Source organism: Erithacus rubecula (genome assembly GCF_903797595.1).
Source record: "Erithacus rubecula genome assembly, chromosome: 3".
NCBI classification, from domain to species: domain Eukaryota; kingdom Metazoa; phylum Chordata; class Aves; order Passeriformes; family Muscicapidae; genus Erithacus; species Erithacus rubecula.
The window spans coordinates 125,517,622-125,544,485 of record NC_136689.1 but is presented as its reverse complement, the minus strand read 5'-3'; the positions used below and the strand labels follow the sequence as shown (position 1 = coordinate 125,544,485).

At 41.4% G+C, this 26,864-nt stretch overlaps 1 protein-coding gene across 4 annotated transcripts in view; it reads right to left on the bottom strand.

Annotated features, from left to right (window-relative positions):
- The window catches only part of LOC306799292 (neural-cadherin-like), a 52,439-nt gene continuing 25,575 nt past the window's right edge, over positions 1–26,864 (bottom strand). For 2 of the 4 annotated variants that reach the window (XM_079300087.1, XM_079300089.1), the window contains exons 11-33: positions 25,845–26,017; positions 25,575–25,742; positions 24,454–24,703; positions 23,088–23,215; positions 21,792–21,978; positions 21,537–21,680; positions 19,662–19,945; positions 17,117–18,734; positions 15,151–15,244; positions 14,207–14,391; positions 13,409–13,641; positions 12,276–12,553; positions 10,443–10,657; positions 10,030–10,161; positions 9,075–9,198; positions 8,760–8,892; positions 8,498–8,678; positions 5,638–5,804; positions 4,754–5,018; positions 3,709–3,889; positions 2,040–2,293; positions 989–1,143; positions 1–630 (exon numbers count right to left, since the gene is read on the bottom strand). In XM_079300087.1, the coding sequence (XP_079156213.1) occupies positions 229–630; positions 989–1,143; positions 2,040–2,293; positions 3,709–3,889; positions 4,754–5,018; positions 5,638–5,804; positions 8,498–8,678; positions 8,760–8,892; positions 9,075–9,198; positions 10,030–10,161; positions 10,443–10,657; positions 12,276–12,553; positions 13,409–13,641; positions 14,207–14,391; positions 15,151–15,244; positions 17,117–18,734; positions 19,662–19,945; positions 21,537–21,680; positions 21,792–21,978; positions 23,088–23,215; positions 24,454–24,703; positions 25,575–25,742; positions 25,845–26,017 (5,951 nt within the window). In that variant the 3' untranslated portion in view covers positions 1–228. Of the gene's footprint in view, positions 631–988; positions 1,144–1,374; positions 1,433–2,039; positions 2,294–3,708; positions 3,890–4,753; positions 5,019–5,637; positions 5,805–8,497; positions 8,679–8,759; positions 8,893–9,074; positions 9,199–10,029; positions 10,162–10,442; positions 10,658–12,275; positions 12,554–13,408; positions 13,642–14,206; positions 14,392–15,150; positions 15,245–17,116; positions 18,735–19,661; positions 19,946–21,536; positions 21,681–21,791; positions 21,979–23,087; positions 23,216–24,453; positions 24,704–25,574; positions 25,743–25,844; positions 26,018–26,864 lie in introns of those variants that run through there. The other 2 variants (XM_079300088.1, XM_079300090.1) reach the window with 2 other exon arrangements.

The window sequence follows — 26,864 nt, the reverse complement described above, 5'->3', positions numbered from 1 at the left end:
GAAAATTAATGATTTAAAAGTCTTTGCACTTACATAATGAAATAACTTTGTACAGTGCATATAAAAAAATTATTCAGATTATTACTCCTGGGAAAAGTGAGTCTATCACGCTATTGTAACTAAAAACTTGCATCATGTAAGTTACTTGATGTAACATATATAAAAAAGGGCATTTTTAAAAGTAGTGTCCATATGTCATGACAATGTGTCAAGTTCCTTTAACTCTGGTTACAAATTTTCATCTGAGACCACATAGAGTTCTTTAAGCTTGTCAAACTTTGACCCCCACTCTTGGAGGCAATCGTAATTTATATCTTCATCCCCACTGATGGAATCTAATGAGCTAAGGCTCCCTGCTAGAGAGCATTGCCCTTCCAAGCAGTAAAAATGAATAGTGTCAGCTGGCAGACTCTTTAGATCATTGTCTGCATCCCGTATGATTTGAGAAACATATTCCTTGAAGTCTGGGATGCTGGTAGCAGCTGATATTGATTGCTTTTGATGTGCATGTTTTGGGATTGAGTCTCTTTTTGGGACAGTTTTTGTCCTGGAGCGTGGAGCAGCTGCTCGTGAGGAGGAGCGGGGAATTTTGTGGAGAGGTTTCTTCAGTTCATCTATATCATAAGCATTCTGGAAACAAAGAGAATGCAATGATCAGAGAGAAACAACTCAAAAGGAAATAGATTAAAAAAATGTTTTACAACACAAGGCAACACAAGACTGAGTTCTGTGGGTTTTTTACAAGCTGAAGAGGAGAGTCAGCTAAAGCAACAATGATGTGTCCACAGCAGCTCCCTTGAAAGTGGGCACACATGACCAGAACCATTGAAGGTACAGACTGGGTTGAAATAGAAGCCTCCCACTTAAGAGGACTTCAGGTTAAAAAAAGAAGAAAAAAGCCAATTTACTAATAAGTTAACTAAAAGGTCTGGGAAAGGAAAGTGAGGAGAGGTTGGATTTGCAAAGCTGGATTGAAGCTGCATCATACCTGGTCACGCTCTCCACCTCCTTCTTCATTATAATTGAAGACATTTTCTCTTACATCCTCCCAGCTTTCACGCTCTTCAGGAATGTGGTAAATTCCTCCTTTCCGAAACCCTGAACTTCCCCACTGACTCCACACTGTGTAGGAAACCAAAAGTGCTGGAAGAAATAAAGACACATATTTGTTATATGATGTATAATGAAGTTATGTTGCATGATAAACAAGTAATTATATGATTCCTGAGATATTAAATCAACTCTTATTTTGACAACTAAATTTGCAGGTAAGAAAAGAATATTGTTAATATATAAACAACTTAAATTCACAAATGTAAAGAATAATCTATGTATATTACATCATAAACTTCATTAAAAGGGTATTTTACTTACCTAAAGGAATCCATTTAAATAGAAGGCATTTTGGCCATTCTCTGGCCTTTCATCAATCCTGAGTAAATAAGATACCCAAAGTAAGTAAACCACTGTTTTAATGAAGGTTACAAGTGTAATATAATCATGGAATCTTTGCTATTATGAGATGTGTATGCAGTTTATTAACATGAACACAGTTTTATGATGTTACTATTTTTTCAGCCAAAGTGCAGCTGAAAAAGGACACACCGTGAACATCTCTCTCTGCCCACACTTTTAATGAGGCTTCCTTTTAAGACCATAAACTTTCTAGAAGAACTCTTTCTTCCTAATATGTGAAGAGCATATGTAGCTGTAGGTCCTATCTGCTACAAATGCAAGGGCTCAGGACAGGTGGGAGTTTCAAATGGATGTGGATGCACACAGAGTTGCACACAAAGATGTAAAGCTCTTACTTAAGAAGGATTGAATGTAAGTGACTCTGGAAGAGAGAAGTCCTAACTTTGCTTGAACTGTCTTCAAACCAAGTAAACTGTAACTATGTGCTGTTATCTGTCTCTTAGCATCCTCAAATAGCCATCTCCAGAAAAGGCAAAATGCTGATCACAACACTCAAAGGTGAAGCAGACTTAATTCAGTGGAACAAGGTACAAGATTAAAAATAAGGAAAAAGGATCTCCTACCTAGGAAGACAAGGAGGCACATGCTGATTGCCAGAATAGAGCCAGAGCTTAGTCCAACAGGTCTTCCAGCCTTCACCTGGCTAATTTCACACCATCTTCCCTTGTAACCTTCAGGGCACTGGCAGACAGTCTTGTCTGGGGATTGAGCCACACAGGTACCCCCATTCCTACAGGTCCAGTGTCCACAAGGGGATGAAGTACAGTGTCTGAGCCCTGTAAGGGCATCAGTCACTTCTACTTTCCCAGCTGGGCACCTGAACAACCAAAGCACATGATATCTTATAGTCAAGCAAAGCATCTGGAGCTGTATGTTGTTTTGTGCAAAGTTTGTTACTATTTATTTAAAGTAAAGTTCAATTATTTTCAAGCAAACCACAAATATACACTGACAGTTTGAAATATGTGAAAAATCTAACTTAGTGAGCTAGCAGACTTATGAAAACATGAACACATATTCTGGTTTCCTGATTCAGAAGATATGCAGAAGAGTTTCACTCTTTCCTTTAAAGGGGGAGCCATCACTTTCTGACTAACCCTTTTTCTACATCTGTGTTGTAATCAAAGCCCCTAAAAGAAAATGGACAGCTGAGATCACTAGGAAAAGAGCTAGCAAGCATGTGGTATAAGTTTAGCAATGTTCCTTTGGACCCTGGGGAGAAATGTCATTGACCTCCTCAAAATGACTTGTCTTTTATGATTGATTTCTTCTTGTGTGTAATTGGAGAGGCCCTGGAGGTATAGTGTGAGGCCTCAGACTTTCTTTCTGCAATCCAAAGAAGAAATTCTACTGAAAAAATGGCAAAGACTTCATATTCTTCTTTCAGAAGCAGTCTCAAGAATGGAGTGCCCCAGGTACAGTTAAAACCATCTCACAGCCTCTTCTAGCAAACAAACACCAGACTTCCCAAGTGCCAAATTTTGCCTGAATTCCAAGAATTCAAGTGACTCTTCCTTTCAGTCCTGCATGTATTTATGTTTGGGTTTTTCAAACAGAAATGCCTGTATTTTGATTTGCATATTTTAATTAATATTTTTAAATTTTCCTTTAAATAGTGATCTTCTCAAAGAAACTAAGTGTAGGATAACAGCTGCCGGGCTTTGGCTTTCCCAGCTGGCCCTGGGAAACCTGTTTTAGAATCAAGCTTTGTGACAATCAAATTTTGCAACTCTCATTGTTTCATACAAATTATGATTAATTTCTACTTCTTTAAAGGAAATATATGTAAATATGTATTCTATTTGCAATATACTTACATATCATTATAAAGAAATATATATTATATATACATATATATTGGTGTGTATACACACACACTGTCTATATACACTGTAAGTGTATATATACACTACATTAGTATTTTCATACAGAGGACAGAACAAAGCTTTTGCAATCCACCTTTTATCAAAGGACATTTCATTTTCTCACTGGCCTTCTGGTGAACTTCTCACCATGGAATAAAAGGTGGAGTAATTAGGCTCCACACCAGACTTGCAGAAAAAGGCAAGTATAGTCCATGATAGGGAGATGAGATGGAGAGGATTTGTTCTCAGAATGGCTCTCTCTGGCCAGCAGCCACAGTGAATTTCACTGTTAGAAGCAAACAGTCTGGTCAGAGGTGGAACAAAAGCTTCCCAGCCATCCCTGGATGAAAACAAAAGCTTCATGTACCGGCATTCATATTTTCTCCAAAGGTCTACACAAAGGAAGGGGCTGTAACAGGGCTGGCTGCTGCAGGCACTGGAATGGCATCCCATGGTGACCCCTTGCCTCCTCAAAATTAACCCAAACTCTGTGCTTCTGCCTTCCACGAGGAGTGGATGACCATCCAGCTGGACATCACGCATACAACCTGCAACAAAGCAGAGCAACATGCACAGAAGGACGTTACATTAGCTGTTTCTCCACCTCAAGCCTTGCCCCCAGCACATAAGCAGGAGATCTTAGAGCTGTGCAGAAAACTTAAAACATTGTTTAAAAACATCCTTATACTCCTCAGTTTTATTTTAGGAGAGCTAAAGAACATGTGTCTGTTTTGCTCTGGTCAATCTATAGATGGACAATACTTCTCCAGGAGATCTGCACTGTACCAAGACCACAGTTCAGCAGAACGCTGCTATGAATCAGAACAGCTCCAGTAAATTAAATTAGATTTAAGATATAATCTCAAAAGTGGGGCTGAATAAAAATCAACAGAATGGAAAAAGCTGTCTTCTTGTTGAACAACAATCTCAAAGTCTCAGCACTCAACCCCAGGAAATGGAGAGAGCACCACAAATTGCCGTGCAATTCCTTCTCCTCCTGCCAAGAGCTGTTCCCCCTGTTCCTTAAATCCTTCCAAGGCAAAAACAGGACTGAGGATGACACCATGAGTACACTGCTTGAGGCATGGGAAACCCTGATCCAGTGGAAGTGTCCCTGCCCCTGACAGAGGGTTTGGAGTGAAATGATCTTTAAGACCTCTTCCAACCCATTCCATGATTCTCTGAAACAAAAACTGAAGTGCTATTTTTTAATATTTACAGGAAATCTCACGTCTTCACTAGAACCAGATACAATGGCACATAGGGTTGAACACCGAATTCCCCAGGAAAGGAAGGGCATAGCAGTCCATATTGGGAATTATTATCTGGGTTTTAGACTATCCAATACACTCCAAGATGACACTTTCAGACTTTAATTCCCCCCCCTATTAGGAATCCATCATATCACTTACCTTGGAAATCACTCTCTGAATGACTGGGAAGGTGGTTTCCTAGCACAATGCTTGCCCAATCCATTTCAAACCATCTATTCACACCCAAGACAGAGGTGACTTCTTGATCACCTCCACCACTGTTAACACGTAGGGTAAATTCATTGTTGTAGCGCTCCATGGTCAGAAGAACCCACTGGCCATTGTTTATACGTAATGTTCTCATTCTCAAAGAGTGATTTTTGTCCCCCAAACTGAAGTTAACACTAAAGAAACCCTCAACCACCTAGAAGAAGATGATAAAGAACTTTAATAACAGAAATGCAATTCTAAATGTTATTACACAGTCCTGCCTCAAGAAATGGATGTGAGTTTATAAAATGCAAATTGCACTCTTGTTTTTAAGTGCTTTATTCCCAGATAAAAGTTACCACAAGAAAACTGCAGGTGCAGGAATTATCAACTCTTTTTTTGCAGGCCACTCTTCTAACTCACATGAATTCTTTAATCAGTCTTCTCCCTTCTGATATCTACCTCTGAATCTTCCCAGCTGACACTCCTGTTTCAATTAGATAATTAACTCTCTCTACTATAGTCCAGACAGCTTTTTTCAACAGCAACAAAAATGTAGAGGCAAGTTTTACAGACTGAGAGAGATAGAAGCCAAGAAAAAAAGCAAGTAGGACAAGCAGAACAATCTTCTCCATTCACATGCATCACATGGATGTTTTACAGGCAGTGCAAACTAGAATTTATGCCATGAAAGAGTAATACTGAGAAGGACAACACAAATGACCGTAGTTATATTACAGAATAGGCGTCTTTAATCAGAAACTGCATCTTTTTCTGTCACTGTGTTACTCCATGGCAATTCAGGAGCACTCCAGCAGAGCAGCTGTGCTCACCTGCAGTTGGATGTGCCCGCTGCCATCTGCAGAGGCCAGGCTGAGCAGCGTGCTGTGCGACAGCCGCGTGCGCACCAGCAGCTGGATCCGAGTGCTTCGGGGGCTGAGCGTGCTCCTGGGCTCCAAATGGATCCAGCTGTCCCTTCCAAAAGCCCATTCTGGAAGAACTGAGCACAGCACAAAAAAACAAAGGGAAAAATCTCAGAAGTGGCTGCTCCCTCAGATTTCTGCTCTTTGAAAATTTACTAGCTCCGAGTGTCAGAGTTTTAGTTCTTAAGGAATTTTGGCAGTACAGTGAAGCATCATGGAAAGCAACCTCTGTCCCACTTCAAAGGGAATTAAGAGAAAATAAATCCAGGATTCAGAATTCAGGCAGGAAAAGGACAATTAAATACTGTCTCTTGCAATCTGCCTGTTACAAGCTGTATGTTCTACCCAATCCCGCTTACACTTGCACAAATAACCTTTTTTTTTCAATCTGAAGCATACTTTTCAGTAAAGTAGTTCATGTTGATCTGAAAATAGAAAAACAACCCCCAAAAAAACCACCAAAGAAAAGAATTAAATGTTTCTTTCAATAGTTTAGTCCCATGGTTAAAACTCCCACTGTTAGCAAATATGCACTTTACTTCCCATTCCAATTGGCACAAGAGAAAGCCTCAGGGAAAGCACAGGGCTTTTTTAATTACAAAGGGAAATTAAGTTAATGTTTACTATTTTAACTAGGGAAAATGCACTGGAATTATTTGTTTCCCTATCCCTCTGAGGAACCCAGGGTCCAGCACACAGTTTGATGCAGTTGCACTGCATACTTTTGTGGAAATGAAACACCACTAAACTACACAGGTGATGCTCTGGCAAAGAAGGCACCTATTTCAGTGCCATTAGCTGACAGCAATTCTAGATCTGTTTTGGGCCTTAATTGAAAAAAAAAGAAATTTCTTTTCACCAAATAAAGAGATAGTTCAAGTTAGTTAATAGTCTGGGTGACCAACGGCTCATCAGACATCAGTCTCATGCAAGTAGAAATCCAAAGAGTACCCAGCTCATCCTGAGGCATTTCACTTTGTTCCCAGGACATGAAATATTAAATGACTAAGAGATTTAATTTCTGCACTTTTCTTTTCACTGTTTGCCTTCTCTCTTTCCTTTCCTAAAGCATGTTTTCTCTCCAACAATATTGTTCCTAACCCAGTTCTCTCTTGTTCACTGTCACTGCAGCTACAGGCTCTAGCTGATGAGCAGGCATGGGTTTTCTTGGAATGCTCCAGTGACTCCTGTCCTCAACTGTCTGCTCCTTGCTGTCAGCATTCATTCACAGTCATTCATAAAGCACCAGCTGCATACCAGCATTTTGCAGCCCAATATATTAGAAGAAGCTGGTGCCAATCAAAGTTCTTCTCTTGCATCAGGATATGACTTACAGATTTTGAACAATTACTCTCTGAGCCCTTGGTTTGTCCCCCATTAATTAAGGGTAGAACCAATACAGCAGCTGGGCTTGTGAAGCAAAGTAATGCAAAACAGTAGGATTTGAATCCAGGCAAATGCTTATAAACCAGTATCATCTGTCTGGAATACAAAAAGCTTAACCATATTAACCAATTTTGTGGTCATTATGAACACCTTAAACAGTGAATACTCCAGGTCTGGATCATGCCTGTTACAATTCCAGTCTTCTCCCTCATTGGAGTAATTTAGTATTACACTTTTTAAGTCTTGTGTGGCAGATGAAGAAAGAAGAGAGGGTCTGGCTGCCTGCATAGGGTATTATTGTTCTGTATACAAGAAGGAAAATCTGGTGCATTGAGCTGAAAGGATATGTGTAATGCACCGTTGTCCTGCTCATTAATTCCAACATACTGATCCAACACTACCAATGCAAGCACTCCTTTCCAGCTGCTCACTGCAACTCATCCTCACCTGTAGCTCACTCAAACTACAGGAATGAGGGGATAATTTTCCAACAAAGCCTCCAGAGTTATGGGGCACTGGTGCTCTTTACAGACCGTTATGATCAATCACATAATTTATACCTTGTACATACAGGCAGGTAAAGTCCCAATAAACACCTGTCACTCACTTCTGATTCCTGCTTGGCTGATGAAAGTTTTAAGACAGAGGGGACAGAGCCAACTTCAAGTGTATATCCCCTTCAAATGTATATGGGTGTAGACTACTAGGAGTTAAATAATATATTTCCTAAGTTTTTTAATTGTGCTAAAATTTTCCACTTTCTTAGAACATCTCTGAGGTTTTCATTATCCACCATGGGAAGCTTTTGTTCTCTGATACATATTTCATGCTGATTTTGTACAGCATAACACATTTGTTGCAGCCAGCCTGATATTATGCCCCCAAGTACACCCACTGCAGTGGTCTAGGGGCATTGCTCAACTTGCAATTCATCCTAATGACAGATGCAAATGCAATTATCACCATTTTATAAATGGGAAATGGGGCCTGAAGATAACAAGAGGGTTATGCCCATATGTTCATTAAACTTCATTTTGTGATCAGCATGAGCAGAGGAAAAAGGCACAATGCAGAATATTTCCCCTTTCACCACTTAAAAATAAGATGGTGATATAAAGGACAAAACAACCTGCCTGACCACTTCTCTACCCTGCAAAATAAAACAGCTCTTAACATAACCCTCATCTGTGGCACTATATTTATTTAACAAGAGTTAGCAGAATCTTGACATCTTGAAGATCTAAATGATTCCCAGAGTAGAGCATGGTGTTATTATTCTATTCAGTTCAAAGTCACGGCAGTATAACTTTGAACATTGGAACAACGTGTCTGATGCTGTTCCCACAGATCCTCACCACTATTTTCTCCCCAGAACTTGCAGTACCTTTTTCACATGCTAATCCAGCATATCCTGGGGAGCAGTCACAGTGAAAGAAATCCCAGCCACCAACACACTTGCCATGGGTGCCACAGGAGGCCACCCCGCCACTCTGACACATCCCATCCACAAGGACACAGCCAGGAGCACTGTTCAGGGACTCTGCAGGGTGCTCTAAATCATAGACCTGGAAAAGGTCAAAGAAAACCATCACAGCAGGTACCTACAATTATCAGCAGTAAATCCAGACTGATCTTTGTGGCCCTACCTTACTATCAACGATGACATTGCGTATGCAGCCCACAAACCCTCTGAAGTGCCTTTGTGAGCTGTGGGAAGGCAAGGTCTTCTTAACTCCACCCAGCTGCAGGGGCTGATGGCCACTGAAGAGCTTACCCAGGCTGAACAGGAGGGAGGGAAAGAAAGAATCAGTGGCGCACAAAATACAACAGCTTGGCTTGATTTCATCATCCCACCCTGCCTTATTCTGTAGCTCTTTTGAGTAGTTGTGTTTCCTTTTTTGTTTGCTTTTTATTGATTGGTTTTTGTTGTTCATTTGGTAGTTTTTTCTTTTTTTTTTTACCTTTGAGATCCCACAATCTCTCCAGAGGCTTCACAGACAGAGAGATCCATTTGGGAAATCTTCTTAGTCACACTGCCATTGTCTCTAACTGAGACATTCATGCAGTTATCAAGAATCAACTTCACTTCCTAGAAAAAGGCATTATTTAAAACAATTATATCCAGAGACATGCATATATTTTAGTGACATTTTCTTTCACTTAGCAGAATGTAGAATAGTAACTAGCAATTACAATGTAGGAAACTTTGTTAAAACAATAAAATACTCTACATATTAATCTGGAAAATTATTGCACATGACATGTAACTAAAGAGCCACACAAAAGAAAGATCTGACTGCCATGACCATGCCAAGTCATTGATATAGTAGAGGGAGCATAGGACATTTGGAGTTTTCTGCAAGATCAGAACACAGAGAGATAACCTAGCAGGGCAGAAGGACGGTCAGGCTGCATCCCAGATCCTGACCTGCCCTTCAGCTTGTCTTATGTTGGGGAGAAGGGGGAGCTGAGCAGATGCCTTCAGCAGTGTTATAGCAGCAATATATTCCCTGTACACAGAAGTGCATCTACCTCCCTTGTGCTCCACATCTAAAGTCTCTTGGTGGGGCAGGGCTTCTCACTCAGATAAAGCACGAGTATTTCACTCAATCACATCAGGAAGCATTTAGCCCCTGGAATTCATAACTCTGTTGCCTAAGAGCAGGCAGGATAACTAAACAAAGGGAATAGCATAGCCAGGTTCATAACTGGATCAGACTTCTCCAGGCCTTGTTCTGTTTCATTGCTTCAAGACTAAGAGGATGTCCAAACTAACAAACTTCTATCCCTGCTGTTTCAGAGATTATGGAAAATTGATTGATTGATTGATAAAAGTTCTACAGAAGGGAGGAAGGATTTGGAAGGAGTAACTAGGTACATGAACTAATGCTTACACAGGACTGCCCATATTTACACTTGCCTTTCCATCATTTATAATTTTAATATTGTGCCAGCGACGATCTGCAACATTAACTTTTTGTGACAGCTGCAGGAAAAGCTCACCAGAGCTGTGGCTCACGGTCAGCGACGGGACACCACCAGAGAGTCCTGCAAAGGAAAGACTCTCATTGGATATGCAGTAACCATGTTCCCATTCCAATGAAGTTGAAATGACTGTTGCAGCTAGACCTTAGTTGGAGATCTTAAAAGAAGTCCAGCTTCTAACAGGGACACAATGATATGAATTAGGCATACTGGCAAACCACTGTGCATTCTCCTTCTTATCCAAAAGTAACTTTCTGAGCCTTTTTAAAAATAAAACCCCCAAACCTATGGGCTAAGTGGAATCTCACCTTGACACCAACACAAATACTTTATAAGGTGCTAACCTAAAGCAAGGAAATGTTCCCGTTCCCCAGGCTGCCCCTGTGCTGCTGGTCCATGGTACAGCAGAAGGCCATCCACAGCCTCAGTGACAAACTCTAGGGAGATGCGGCTCTCAAAGCAAGGCTGAAGAGGAGGGAACCAGGCATAACCGTGGCCTCTGAAGCTGTGTTTTGTCTGCTGGCAGTCTGGTCCGTGAAAATTGGCAGCACATTTGCATCTGTTTAATAAAAAAATAAAAGCAAATATCCAGCATTCAAACAAAAGATGCAAAGGTCTCTTCTGGTAACAGGATTCTTCACTTTAAACACAGGACTTCGTAGTACAGGTAAAGTACAAGCAAAACTTCTATCAAAAAGTTTTGACTTGTTTGTACAAACGCAATATAAATTTAGTCTAAATTATAGTATATATGTGCAGGGATAACCTGTGAGTAAATGATGGCCCTGTTGTAATATATAAAGCCCATGAAAACATATTACCTCGTCAGCATAAAAAAACCTCATGCTTTCCACTAAGCTTAGTTATCAGCTTGTCTGAAGACTTTATAATGCTGACAGGAAAAGCAAAGGAATCACAGAATCATAGAATGCCAGGCTGAAAGGGCCTCAAGCATAATTTGGCCCAACTTTTCTTGACAAAAGAGTGATCTAGACAAGATGACCTAGCATCCTGGTAATCAAATCTCAGAAGTGTCCACTGTTGGACAAACCACCACCTCCCTGGGGAGATTAATACAGTGGTTGATTATTTTCACTGGGAAAAAATTCTGCTTGTGTCCAATCAGAGTGTCCACAGGAAAGGTGTGGGAAGGTAATATCACCCAGAAAAAGTGGGATGTGGCAGGCATAGGTCTCGGTGTTTTCACTCTTATTGCAAGATACCTGCTAGTTTATTTCTTTTATATTATCAAACAAGAGAGGCTTGGAGTCCTTTCCTTAATACTCTGTAGAAAAATGTAGCCACAGTATGACAGTAACAGAACCTGTAAGTGGGAAACCAAAGGAACAACAGAAATGGGCAGAGGGACAGGAAGGGAGATCAGCTGGGCTTCTATTCCTTAGTTTCTGTTTCTCATAGATTGCTAGTACCTTTGAGAGCAGAATGATGGGGATAGGATGCAGAAAAAGATGACATACAACACTACTGAAAATGGAGAAGAAGCAAAGAAACCTCAGAACTGAACAAATGACAGGTGACAGAGCCTACCTAGAGTTTCTGGGCAGCAAAATTTCCCTGCCTGATTATACCTGAGCAGCAATGAGAACTTTAGCATGACAAGAGCTTTTGCAACTTCAGTCTGGGTCATGTCACCCTTACCAAGGATGCTACATACACTGGCCAGTGTTTCTGCTTTCCTATATTGGCATGATTATTTTTAAGCAAACATGCTGGAAGCCACATTCTGGAAGGGGATCAGGCTAATTCAAGCTAGTCCAATAATTTTCTTCATCTTTATACTATATTATCTATCATTTTTGGAGAAACAAGTGAAGCAAGAAATGGGGGAAAGAGGTTATTAAGTGACATAAGAGATGGGATTAAAACATTTAACAGCATTAAAATGTTTAAGGCAGGCTGCACAAACTAAGAGCATTTTGAAGGGTGGCATTAATGGAACTGGTGCAGCCTGGAATATTCCCAAGCTTTTCCTAGAGACTATATTCAACATTAAATACATGAACCTGAAAATAGAGGTTCTTCTGCGAGACCAGTGTGTTAAATACAAGAAAACTTAGATCTGCCACAGTGGGAAGAAGTTCCTAAAGCTTCAACTCATCCTCTTACAGTCTACACTATGTGCATTTTGCTTGCACACCTCCTGAAGCTTTACCAACCTGTAGCCCAAGACAGTATCCACACATGTGCCACCGTTGAGACAAGGGTTTGTCTGGTAGGAGGAGCAGGAAAGATGAGGATTCTCCCGAGCAGCACAGCCACACACAGCCTGGCTCAGGACTGTCACAGACACCAGGGAAATGCTGCCAGCTGTGGTTATGGTTGGTACATGGGTCTGCTCATGCTTACTGATGCATCCGCTGCTGTGAGTGCAGTCTGCAGTCACACATTCATCAATGCCAGCCTGGGTGATATTTATGTGCAGAATGCTTTCCAGCTGAAAAACAACAACAACAATTAGTTGCATTCAGACTTTTGCACTAAGTTCACCAATGACAGCAATGAAAAGCCCAAGTCTTATTTATCTTCAAAAGTGGTTGCTATGCCAATTCCTTCCAATGTCTCCCTCACCCTATACAGCCAAAGGCAGCTCAGTCTGGCATCTGTTAAGGCAAAGCCTTGGTGTAAGTCAATTACAGTATGAATAAGCATTTTGAGGGCAAAAAATACTGTCAATATTTATTAGAGAATGAGTTGGTACAGCTCTGCACCAACATGTTTCCAAGACAGCAAATAATTTAACTCTTTTCAATATGTTTTTTTTTGAGATTTGTTTTTGTTTTGTTTGAGTTTGTTTTTTTTTTTTTTGCTAAAGGGAAAGAGCTTTGCTAAATTTTAAACACGTATTTCCAAGTTGGTTTTGTCCTGGAGAGTGGCTCTTTTACTACTTTGCTCTCTTAAGTCTAGAAACTTGAAACATTTGACTGGTTCAACTAGAGAACAAAAAGTTAAAACATTAAGGCATCATGTAGAAAGGCAAGAGCCAAATACATTCTTCATACAGTGTTTTACAGTCCTATCAATAGGAAAAACGTGTCCTAAAAACAGTCCTAAAAGCATATTGTGTTTAGGTGACAATATATATTTAGGGTCTGGCTTTCAAACATTCATATTTGAAACTTTTAGAATAAGTGCAAAAAGGATTGTTTGATTTTATTGATAAAAACTATCTATTTTTCTCACACATTACTCCCTGAACATTCAAATTGTCCCCATTCACTAGGCAATGGGCATTACCTGAACAGACACCATGAGAAGATGATGTGGTTTCAAACACAGGATGGATACTTACCCAGGCTCTGGAAGCTGCTACATTGCCATTAAGTTTTTCTGCTTTATAATAAGGTGGACCATAAACTGCAAACCAAACATCAACCCCTCGGATTGGACTTGGGCTGTTCAGTACACTGAAAATGTGAACATTTTCCAGTTGAACTGAGAGAATTTCTGAAAGCAGCTTCCTCATCTGGTAGTATTTACTTTGTTTTTCAGGGGACTGGGATATGAACTCCTCTGGTGTGATACCTGTAACAGAAGTTGAAAACCTGACACACGTTTCTTGCAACTGCTGTAGCAATAGAAGAGAGGAGCATCACAGAATAAATTATAAAGTTGCAGAAAATGGACTCAACTGCCAATTTAGGAGTATTTTCATTTTTAGGTTCTGAAATTTTTTGTGCTTGCTTCTGCTAAACCTCTGTGTTCTAAAACTTTTATTGATTTCCAGTTCTTTAAAACTATTTTTTAAAATCAGAAACATGTTTAAGAAGATTTTACTTTTCCACAAAGATTGAAAGAATTTGGTGAATTTCAGGCAAGCACCTGTTCAAATAAAGTTTTTCTTCTGAAATATAAGTTGCTGGGTTTTTTTAAAAGTTGGTGTAGAAATCAGAACATTCCCTTGCTGTCTTTTTTCTCCATAGATGTTCCTTCGCATGCAGCATCAGAGGACCATGCAAAGATGCATTTTCAAACCCTTACCCAGAAAATTATTAATCCTCATCCCACGTCTAAGAGCTTTCTAAGCAGAATTCTAAGTATCACAGCAGTAACATTAAAGACATAGACTGTACTTGAGCACATTGCTTACCTTTTATTCGTACAGAACCAGCATTTTGGAGGGCATCATCTTTGATTTCCTTCACTATAACCTTTACAGTGGAGATAACATCTGGCCAGACTCCATCAATGACTCTAACTCTTATGTTGTATGTTCCTGGTGGAGTTCCTTCTTTAATAGTCAGCAAACCTGAGTTATCATTAAGGATAAAGTACCTGTAATAAGAGTTAAGCCAAGGAACAAGCTATGAGAAGTTCAAAAGCTAAGTACTAATTATCATCACTGATGGTTTTTCTGAACAACTTTCTATTTAGCAAAGAAAGCAGATGTGTTCCCTTGTGAAGGGACAGAGCAGAACAGAATTTTTTTACATTGTCTCCTGTTGGCTCCTAATGACTCTTCACCAGTGTATCATGAAGGTTTCTTCCTGCTGCTATGCTGTATCAACTATATAGGAAGACTAAATATGCAACATCCATAACTTTGAGAACAGTGCAAAGTCCTAGTGTAGACACATTCACTGAGAGTGACACCTCTGTCAAAACCTCTGAGTGGCACATGTACATCAGAGCCCCAGTCACAATCCAGACACTCCCAAGTCTGTACATCTAAAATAAATAAGGTATTAAAACAGTGGAAACACCAGGAGCTTGGATGGAGGAATTTAGAAGTTAGTAGGTATGTTTCCTGCAGTGGCTCACTGATACAGATTGTGGATATGGCTGTGAACAGGAATTCAGAATTCTGGCCCATGAGGCAATGGGCAGCAGACTGGGTCAACATGCAGGATTATTTACCTCAGCCTCACATCCAGAAGGCTTTTGGACATCTACACACAGAAACTTCTGACCAGCAAAATGCTTTTGTGCTCTTGTTTTCAAAAAAAAAAGGTCAGTGTAAATACTTGCTATGATTTTGTGTGTGCTCGACTTTCCCATAGAATTTACACAACTCCCATTTTTCTTTCCAAATACCTTGATGCTTTCCCTTCAAACTGGTAGATTTTGCGATCCCAGTCATCGGCATCAGGGGCACTGACCTGGCCCAGTACAGTGGTGGGGAGAATACCTGGAACAACACAGCACACAAGTGGCACAGTCAGACCTCTCACATGCACACAAACATGGTCTAAGCACACGTGTTGTAAGCTTAAGATCTTTACAAACATAGTTGTGGGAGTTCTTGAGAGATGTACACCAGTTTGCAAATGCCACATGGTGCCCTGCTTATCACATGTTTGCTGTGTAACAGATTTAATTCTACAAGTTACTGCAATGAAAAGCAATGGAAAGGAATAAAGAAAAGCAATCTCTGAGAATTTTCACTATTTTATGTGCATTATCCAGCCAATTTACAAAGTGGTTTAGACAGGCATTGGTGTTTGGCAGATGAAAAACCAAAATTCAGACTGGATTATAAAGAGCAAAAAACAATAGCAATCACAGCAAGATAGAAATTACAGCAAGATAGAGAGGATGTCCAAAACAGAGACCAGGCTTATTTTGAGTAAATGGTGGGACTGGGGTGAGATGGAAAACAGCATGTATTCTGCTGGTTTTGCATCCTTTCAGCAAAACTGACAAAATTGTGTTTTCTGGAACTTACTTACAAAAACTTACTTCTGAAGCAAAGGCCATAGTAATCTGAATTCACAAACCTGCTGAGTAAAAGAATCAAGGATACACAAAGAGGATAAATGCAGGACTTCACCTTGTGACAAGGAACAGCACAAACATGGACAACCAAAGAACTGAATGCAAGGAGAGAAAACTACCTCTATGGCAACTGTGGCGACATTCACTGGATATTTTGCAGGAGACAATACACAGGATGCCCTGGTGTTTAATTCCCACAGCAGATGAATGTAATATACAATGATTCTGTCTCTTTTTGATCCTTTTGATTCTGTCTCTCCTTTATATTTTATTTAATCAAAGATCTGAGGTCATGAATTGTCCCTCCCAGAAATTAACTGACGTACAGATGATTTTAAAGAAACAACTAAAATGGAATTCAGGCTTAATGAAAATGTTTGGTATTTAAGCTACAGGTGGAGTTTCTCAGCAAATAGAAACAGACTTGGTTTCAATTTAACAATAAGCTGAACTTGGGTAATCATGCAACAGGCAGTACAATGTTTCAGTATAAATAAATGTGAATCTGCTCAGCATCTATTCAGTAGTTCCTAGTGTGCCACAACAGACAATCTATTTAATGTGCTATCAAATCATAGGATACAGAGCAGAGTAGAAGAAGAGGGAATGCCCTGAGCTAACATGGATCAAGCATCCCAGAATATGTTTACCTGTGTGGTTTATCTTCCTAATGGGCTTATTATGAGGGCACCAGATCACAAGGATACTGCTGCCTAATTGCCTAAGCAAGAAAGGAAAGACAGTTTCTCTTACTGCATGCAGGTAGCATTCACAGAAAATTCCCCCATAAAAGCACTTTTCAGCTGAAGACTTTGGAGAATGTTTCAGCAGTTTACATATTAGTTCAGTTTAGGTGTATTCACTAAAATTCAATTCATTCTGGAGAAGGAAAAAGGTTTAAGGAGGAGACAGAAGGGTCTCAGCATTTAGACTCATCATTTTTCAGCTATACTATGAACTTTGGTAATTTTTTCTCCCCTGATATGTTAATGCTGCTCAAAAACTGTATCTGAAACCAAGAGACCATTACTCAAGTTTGACAGAAAGGTGCCAAGAAAAGCAGCCTGTTATGCTTCTTCTTCAAGGCTCACTTTCTTCCACAAATCAAGTGGCACAGAGTCCTGTGCCCCACATGCCTGCTGCTCTCTATTGGGGTTTAAGCAAACTTCAGTAGCAACTCTACTATCAGCTTATGTGGAACAGGACAGAGTCCTCCTGTAAAACTTAAAGCTGCCTCTTTTGACCTTATGTCACACTGGGAATCAAAGATCAGGGAGTGATTTACCATCATAGCTGTAAATGAGGCATTCCATGTAGCCAGCAGAATGCGGGTGGTCATTCTGGTCCCCGATGTTCACGGTCAGGGTGTTGGTGGAGCTCATGGGCGGCATCCCACTGTCTGTGATCAGGATGGGCAGGTAGAAGGCCTTGTGCACCTCCCTGTCAAAGGTGCGCAGGGCAGTGAGCATGGCACTGCCATTGTGGAAGTCCTGCAGGCTGAAGCTGGTCAGGCTGTCGAGATCCCCGAGAAGGCGAAAGGAGAAGGGCGCTCCGTTCGCAGCAGTGTCTCTGTCCTTGGCGTACAGCAGCCTGCAGGTCTCGTTCATCTGGACAACCTGTGGAGAAGCTGTGTTTTCCCAGACCACTGGGTTATAATGGGCCTCGAATTCTGGCCCATTGTCATTTACATCCTGCAGAGTCACTAAAACGGTGGCACTGCCAGTCAGAGGGGGCTGTCCCATATCAGTGGCAATCACAATGAGTTGGTACTGAGCCACTGTCTCATGATCCAGCAATCCTGCAACCATCAGCCACCCATCACTGTCCAAAGAGAACTGGCCACCAGGATCAGACTTGTTTATCAGGTGGAAAAAAAACCTCCCATTCAGGCCAGAATCCAAGTCCACAGCAGAAACCTGAATAACTTTGGTACCAACTGGTACATCTTCCCCAAGCGCAGCCACTTCATAGAACTGGGGATAGAAGACAGGAGCGTGATCATTCGCATCCTCCACATAGATCACACAGTAAGCAATGCTGAAGAAATCCATGTCCTCTGCTTTCACAGTCAAATTGAACACCCTCTCATGAGGCTTCTCAAAGTCAATCTGTTTGCGTAGTCGGATAAATCCACAGTTGTTGACTTCATCTGTCTCTATGGAGAACTTGCGGTCATTGTCCCCATCGACAATGCTGAATGTCACCATGGCATTTTCTCCCTCATCTCTGTCCACAGCAGACACCACCACCACCTCAGTGTTAATACTTGCATTCTCAGAGACAAATGCTGTGTAAATCCTTTGCAGGAAGACTGGAGCATGATCATTTACGTCAGTCACCAAAATAGTGGCGGTGCCTGTCCCAGTGAGCCCTCCTCCATCTCTGGCCTCAACCACCACTAGGTACCTGTCTTCCTTCTCGCGGTCCAGGGCCCCGAGCACTGTAGAGATGGTGCCACTGACTGGATCAATTGAGAACAAGTTCAAATTAATTTCGTTTTTGACATTCTGAATGATACTGTATGTCAGCACAGCATTTACACCAGCCTTGGGGTCATCGAGGTCCACCGCTGTCATTTCCATGACAGGAGTGTCAGCCGGAGAGTCCTCAGGGATGCGGCCCATGAAGCAGCCATCGGACACGCAGAGGAAAAGGGGCGCGTTGTCGTTCACGTCCCCCACTTCTATGATCACGTCTGCAAAGCCAGTCAGTCCCTCTCCGCCCTCATCCGTGGCAAGAACGAGGAAGCGCCAGGTCGATCGCTTCTCTCGGTCCAGCCTTTTGTGTGCACTGATCTCACCTGTGCTCTCATTGATGCTGAATTCGCTGCTGGCTCCCTGTCCGTGCAGGGAATAGTTAATGGCATTTTGATCTGCTGCCTGGTCGGGATCTGTCGCAGAAACCTGGAACAAGCCACAGCAGGCAAGTGTTTATGTTCAAAAATAAGGGGAAATCACAGCTCTCTTGTGGATGGCAGCAGGCTAAATGAGTAGTGTGCATTTTAACAGCAAGCATCTATTGGTTTGAGTCATTCAAGTACTCTTTCAATAAACATCATGCACAGCCTAGAGAAACATGAAGAGGACGTTTTGACCGACTAATACATTCTACTCCCCAGTATATTTTGGAAAGAGAAAAAACTGTAGGAAGAATCAAGTGAAAATAATAACAGTTCTGCTGAGCAAATATTTCTTGTGAAATTCTTTGGTGCTGCAATACAAAGGCAAGCAGAGGCTGATTCTGTCTGAGTGAACAGACTGCTGTGAAAACAGCCCATATCTCCAAGCTGATAATCAGCCCAGGCCAGGGAGTACTCCCAGCTCCTGATTTGCATCCAGGGATTGTTTGGGAGATTTTTAGCTGGGCCTACCAAGAACTGCTCTAACAACAAAATAATGAAGATGATTGAGCTGGAGTCAAAGAACAATCCCTGGTAACATTTATTTGGTAGCATAAATTTAACCATTACATGCATGAGGTATACATGCCAACCATTCTGTGCTTATACAATAACTCAAAATGTACCAAATCTTCTTTGTAAAGGACAGTTGTCACATTTTTCAACACTTAGAATACATAATTTTAGAATCAGTTTGGAAATGACCCTTAAGATCAAAACCAAGCACTATTTATGTTGGTCAAGAGAGCAAGTCCACCACGCAAAATTACCAGGCTTATTTTATTCTATTCTTTACAGAAAGTTGCTAGCTAATTCTTAATACCAGGCCTCACCCACTCTAAATTAACTATCTCTTTGGATTTGTGTGAATGGATAGGATTGAGCTGAACACAAAGCCAGGTTTTGCTCTGCATCGTGGAAACTGCTTTACCTTTAGGACAAGTACAGGCAGATCTGTGAGCTCCTCCAAGACACTGCCCTGGTATTCATTCTGAGTGAAGACTGGTGCTTCATCATTCTTATTGACAACATTGATGATGATAAGAGTGTGGTTTTCCCATTTTCCATCAGAAGCTACAAGCCGGATCTCATAATGTTGTTCTTGTTCATAATCCAGAGGCTGAGCAATGAAGACTGTTCCAATCTCAGGTTCCACATCAAAAACCCCTTTCACATTTCCTGAAGTGATCTGATACCTTAGTTTGGCATTTGCACCTATAAGAGAAAGAAACAATTGCTCCCTGTTCACTTTATGAATGCTCAATCCAGCTATGCACAAAGCACATGTAGCCAAGAGAAACTTTACTTGCCCAGATTGTTCTGGTGTGTATGTGAGAGATAAAATATAAAAGCATACACAGAATGATCTGTGTATGTAATTTGAAGGTTTTGTATGTGGTAGATGGGAGGCTAGGTTTGCACTTGTATTTACAAGTATCATTTACAGACACAGACAAGCACTTGTTGATTGATAATGGAGAAATTGTGTACCTCTAAATTACTGTGCATTCATTTGCCAATAATAAAGTAACATACTATGAAAATACAAGAAGCTATTTTTATTCAATATTTTCTGAGCTTCTCATTTCAAATGCCAGTATTCCTTAACTTTTTTTTAAACCACTGGGTGGTGCTAAAATATAACAGAAGTCCTCCATTTTAAGCAAGAATTCATCTTAGAGCATTCCACCTCTACAACAGCAGTTGTTTGATTGCTGCAAAACTTTTAGGAACAACAACAAAACTTTTAGGAGGAACAACAAATTGTTTAGTGCTTCTCATTTACTTATTTGGAAAAGTAAAAAATACATAGTATTCCATTCCTAAATTAAATAGGTGAGCTGCTAGGAACAAAAAGAATATTCAGCTTTTTAAGTTGTGAGTCAGCTGTGGATGAGAAGACTAGAAGAGTACAGATGGGTAGCAAGTGAAAAGGCTGTGCTCAGCATTAGTGCTTGCTACCTTTGCAGCAAGAGTTTGAGCATCACTTGGTAGCAGCTTTAGTTAAATTCTCCCAGGTGCAGCAGCATGGGCACTAAGAGGCACAGGCATTGCAGCACTGCCACAGGAAGGAATGGCCAGCTCTCACCTTTGGTTCTCATTTGGGCTCTGGCACCAGCTGGCCTTCTTTTAATCAATAGATTTGTTTCTCTTAGGCAAGTTGAGTTGGACCAGCTCACAAAAGTAAGCAAAATGCAAAGGCAGGGACTGACTAGTGGTACAGGCTGTTGGACTGGCTCTGCCCATCTGGTCTCACCACACTGTAGGGGCAGCTTCACACCATCAGAGCTGATGTCAATGTGAGCCCAAATGGAACGTCTGACATTCCCTTTCTTCTTGACTTCATTTCTGGCCATGTCATCCCACATTTTCCACTGTTTCTCAGATTCTTCCACAAGCATATTTAACCCACTAACTCACCACAAAGCACACATTTGATATTCTACAATAGTGGTAAATACAACTAGCTCCTAGGGAAATCTTGAAAGTACAGGAGTCAGCAAAAAGCAAGCATGTACTCCAGAAAGAGCGAGTGTAAAGTTACAGCAGTGTTGTGATTCCAGGTGATTTCATTCTGCCCCAAAGACACTGCCAGCTAACTTAACCCCTGCACTACAAACCTGAGCACCTAATCAAAGAAATGCTTCCATGTGCCCAGAACTTCTCTCCCCACTTTTACAAATGTTTGAAATGTGGAATTGTGTACTGAATGCAGACAACTGCTTGTCTGTAAAAAAAAGCATCCTTACACACAAACACATGGTAACACTGAAAGGATTTAAAAAGACATTCAGGATCCACTCACCCTCATCTTGATCATTTGCTGTTGCTGTCACAACAGGAGTTCCAACATCTCTGTCCTCATCTACGCTGACCTCATACACCGACCGAGGAAATGCCGGAGCGTTGTCATTCACATCGCTGACAAAAATCCTCACGTAGGCTGTGTCTAAGAAGGAGATGCAAGAGGAACACACAGAGTAGAAATGGCAGAGGTGGACATACCTGCCAAGCTTATGAAAGTTAAAAAGTCCCATATAGAATTTGTTCTTAGTTTTACCTGTGTTGGGCTGCCCGTGAACACCAGGTCTAGCAGATTCTGATAAGTCCTGAGACTGAACTTCAATCAAGTAAGAGGCTCTTTTCTCTCTGTCAAAAGATGCCTGGGTGGAAATAATTCCTGTCTCAGGTTCAATGGTGAAGAACTGATAATCCTCATTAGCATCTTTTAATATTAAGTAGTGAACCTAAAAAGAAATAGTTAAAAGAGGTTACATTTTCAATTTTGATTTGTATGTCCAAGTGCTGTGACCTCCCACTTCCTCAGTAGCCTCCTAGTTCTATCTGCAAAGTAGCAACACCCTGGGGAAAGACAGATCATCTGAACATAATTTCTCTAAGATTTTGTTCATTTGGATGCAAAAAGTGCAGAATTCTCAAACAGAAGAACATCTGTACCAGTGATATCAAGGCCCATCAAGCCCAGTATCTAATCTCCAACAGTGGCCAGTAGGAGCAGTTAATAATGATCATGAATGACAAAAGGAGAGAGAATGTATGGACTGGCATTTTCCCTGGTGTCTCCTCAGCTTCAAGTAATCCACTGTGCTTCTGATCTCAAAAAAAAAAAAAAAAAAAAAAAAAAAAGCAGATAAAAATTTGGGTCCTGTTCAACAAGACTGCATAAATGAAAACCTCCACCAATGGAAGATTCACATTTTTCCCTTTAATAAAGGTCATTCTCTGAAAAAACACCATTTCCATCTTCCCTCCAAGTCATGCCCAGAGCAGCACCAGCCTGTTCTACCACACAGGCTGCTCTTCAAAAGTTGCAAAATGACAGTTTCAGAACATCCAACAGAGCTAGTTGGATTTTTAGAAATCGCTCAGGAAAATGCAAAGAAAATGAGCAATTCCCTTCAGAATTCTGCTTTTTCCTAGGGTTGGGTCATTAATACCATGATGGCCAAATGATGATTTGACCAATGATGGTATTTAGCCAACAATAATCACTAATGGTCAATTAAAAAATGAGCTAAAGAGGCGAGAGTTTGGAAACATCCTGCAGCCACATCCACTTGTCTTGTCATGGGAGCAGCCCTGAGAATCCTGCAGTGCTTTGTCATTGCTGGATCAGGATGAGCTGCCAAGCTGCAGGACCCTGAGATCACCAACAGCATCTTCTCTGCCTGTATCCCATGTGATGCACATCAGCCACAAGAAAGACAATTGCTTGACAAGTGCTGTAAGAAGTGCTGGTGGCTCATTATCCTGCCAGCTGCTGACAGCATAATCTCATTAATTACAATACTACCACTCAGGTATTGTGAGGAAAAGAACTGGATTAAGGTCAAACCTCTCCATGAAGGCCAGAGTCCAAGTCCATAGCCAACACCTGAACCACGGATGTGCCAACATCAGCTCCTTCTGGCACAGACACCTCGTAGTTTGAGGACATGAAGAATGGAACATTATCATTGACATCTGAAAAGGGAGGTGATGAGGATCATGGTAAGAAAATATTTGAAGGCATTTTAGTTTACTGTGTTTTGGTTTTTTTCCCCTGCAGTTGTATTTTGCTTGGAGGAAAAAATTTACATTGTTTATTGTAATAAGCAATCTTGCTCTGGGTTTTCCCATTCTCGTGGCAGCAGTCAGGAGGCATTTTACAGACACTGGGCAGTTTCTGGGAGATAGTGGCCTAATCCCAGCTGAGATACTGCCTAATGATTTGACCAGAGATAAACTAAGTCCATGAATATCAGGACCAAGAGAGCTTTCATCCACAGCTAAGTTACTGAAAAGTTTTCTTTCCTGTGAGCAGAATGAAGTTTTGGCAAAATTTTGGTACCAATAACTGCACTACAGGAAAAACCTTCTGGGATAGAGTCCATAACCTACAATGAGGCTCAGACTCTGCTCTACAGTCTGGAGGGGTTTTGCATTGGTGGATTGTGGACAGGACAACGTCACAATAAAGTGAAGCAGGAAAGTTGGATTCCCTTTCAAATTACTACCCCAATTCTCATTTCCACGGTGGTGGGAAAGACAAATGTTTTGCTGGAGACTTCATTTATTCATATTTTCACTGAATGTCTGCCTCTAAGTAATAACTCCACTAATCCTGCAAAAAGCAGGGATTAATATCAGATTTACAGCTTTATGTGGATCTACCTAAACAGAGCCTTACGAAAAGATCCTGCTATAAGGAGGTTTGGATCAAATTTTTGAAAAATTGCACTTATCATAAGGATCTTTGCAATTTTGCTTCTGTAGTTGTAATCTCAGTATGCAATGGAAAATTCTGAATGCAGCAAAAACCCCTAAACAGATATCCAACACAAACCCAGCCTAGCTGGGCTGTTTCTCTTTCTATAGCACAGACTATTTCCAGTAATACTCATCTCCTTTCAATAGCTTTGGAACAAGTACTTGGTTTCTGCTCCTTTTGAAAGAAAATCTTTCTAATTACCTTTACAGAACCAGGCACTAGTGCTGCCTAAACATTCAGACAGCATATTTTTGCACTATCACATCTCTGCATTTGATAGTTGTACCTAGGAGTTTTCTCACACAGATCTTTTTAAAGACTGCAGAACTTTTTACAGCACAGAAATGTAAAAAGCATTCTGAGGCAGCCTGGCATCTCATGGTATTACCTTAATTTGTGGCATTATGCTAAAAATAATAAGAATATTGTTCTGAACAGCAGCAAAGCTTACCTGTTATATTCACACAAACAGTGGCAAAGGAAGCTAAAGGAGTCATTGCTACATTTTGTGCCCGGACTGTCAGGGTGAAAAACTTAGTTGTCTCAAAGTCAAGTGGCTCAGCGACTAGAAGAGAAGCAGATCCATCAGCTCTGTTTGGCTTCAGATAGAAACGAACTGGCATGTTAGTCTCTGGAACTTGACCCTCCTCCAGATTATACGTAACCCTGGGATCACCAAGAGGGGATGTGGCTTTGATGGTCTGAAGAAGAAAAGAGCCACCACATACATTCATGAAGCACAGGGTTGCAAGAGTTAGGTGTTGAGTTTGATGGCAGAAGCATACATACGTGTATGTTCTCCAAGAACACACATGCCTGTATGACTCGGGTGACAGACAAAACAGAAACATTTACAGAGCTGAGTCTTATTTTACAGTATCTAGGTTTGATGCAGGTTTAATCAACAGGAAATTTATCTACCTGTAAATGTGCCAAGCACAGCTGAAGGAAATCCCTCCTCTCTCCTCCTTCCAAAGCAAAGCCGATCCATAAGGAGACCATTTCTCCAATGAGTTGTACATTTTACCCAGCAAGTTACAGAAGAAAAATCCCCATCCCCTAAATTTTTTGCAAGAGCTTGAATATTCGTACAGGAGGAGGAAAGCAAGAATGAAAATACAGAAGGCAATGTCCTTAAAGACTAAGTCTCTATGGGTTAAAAAGGAATTTGAGTTAGAAGAGTCTGAAGCAAACTGTGTCACTCCATGCTCTCGTGCTAAACTGAGAAAAGCTTTAGGAAAGACAAGCAGATAGCACAGCCCACTGAGGATGGAGGAGTGAGGAGCTGGCCCTTGGCAGGAACACTCAAGGATTTCCTTTGCTGGCAATGCACAACTTTTGCTCCTGTAGAAGTACACCTTGAGGGCCATTTGGGCAAGAATTCACTGGGAAAACTGCTGCCAGCTGAAATGCCAGCCTATTCTGTGACAAACTTTAATGGGTATGCAGTAGTGAAGGCTCACAAGGGAACAGTGCAGGGCAGTGAGGCTGCAGAGTGAGCATCCACTTGGAGCACAGCAGAGGAAGAAGTGGAAATGAAGAGGGAGAGGAGTAATCAGGCTTTTAACATACCACAATGCTGGTGTCACGAATGGTGTTTTCGGGGATGGTTACCCAGTATGTGCCCTGCTCCCAGCGGGGTGGCTGGCTCAGTGCACTGGTGACTGTCACCGTCAGCTCCACCGTGCTGCTCCTGTTCCCCCCGTCTGTCGCTACAATATAGCGGCTGATGCGCGTTGGCTGCCAAACAAAGCAGAGGATACTCAAAAACCCTTTTGTGCAAGCCAAGAGATCGCAATTAACCCTCTGCAATGGATTTGAGGAGTTGGAGTCTCACATTACCTGGGGTAGCGGGCAATTCACATACACCCAGCCTGTGCTGGGGTTGATCTGGAAGTATTCCAGCTGATGCTCTAACATCGAGTATGTGACAGCAGCATTCACACCCTGGTCACTGTCGTGAGCTGCAACTCGGAGGAAACTCATCCCCACTGGAGTGTCTTCGCTGAGGAAGTCTTTGAAAAGACAAAGGCGTTGTGAACAGGTCTGTTCTGCTTTATCAGGCTGTATTTGTAAAGAAATACCCCTGTAAAACACCATTGTTGCCTTCATGGGAGATTAAACATTTCTGTGCTGAGGCAGGTTATAAAGTATTGCCACCAGCAGTGTCTATAGTCCCTTTTAGCTCCTCTTACCTGTCCCCTGCCATGCTGGGCTGTTAGTGAGCTGCAGGTGCTGCAGATTTACTGACACTGCTGCTGCCAGCACTTGTGCCTCTCCACAGCAGCTTGCACATCCACTGCTTCAGATCACAGCCCAGCCTGCTGGGCTCAGCTGATGATAAAAGCAGTTGGCACCAAAGGGAATTCTGTGTGAATTGAATTAATCTTGAATATGAGTGGTGCTGGCAGCGCTGCCAGTGGGAGGCACTAGGTAATTGCAAAGCACAAAGACTCGGGTCAAAGCAAAGATGCCTCCAAACCCTCAGTGTTTTGGAGAAGCTGCCCAGGGCAAAGGCAATGATCATTGTATGTGTGTCCTTTTCCTTAGGTTTTGATTCCCTGTTCCCAGAAATCCACCTGTGTCAGAGATTGTGTCCTTCTGCCCACAGTTCTAGAGACACCAATCCTTCTTTGAAATTGTCATCTGAATTATCATCTAATTGTCATCTAAAAATCAGGTGGCAAAGTCACACATTTGAAGACTCCACTGCACAGAAATTAATTCTGTCTTCCTAAAGCCTGATTTCTGGAAGGGACACCAACCAAATGATGGGAAATCATGAGCAGTCATTTCCTGCGCCCCTCCACTCTGCGAGGCACAGTTTTATATGAAGTTATCACACCCCTGCCAGCTGTCTTT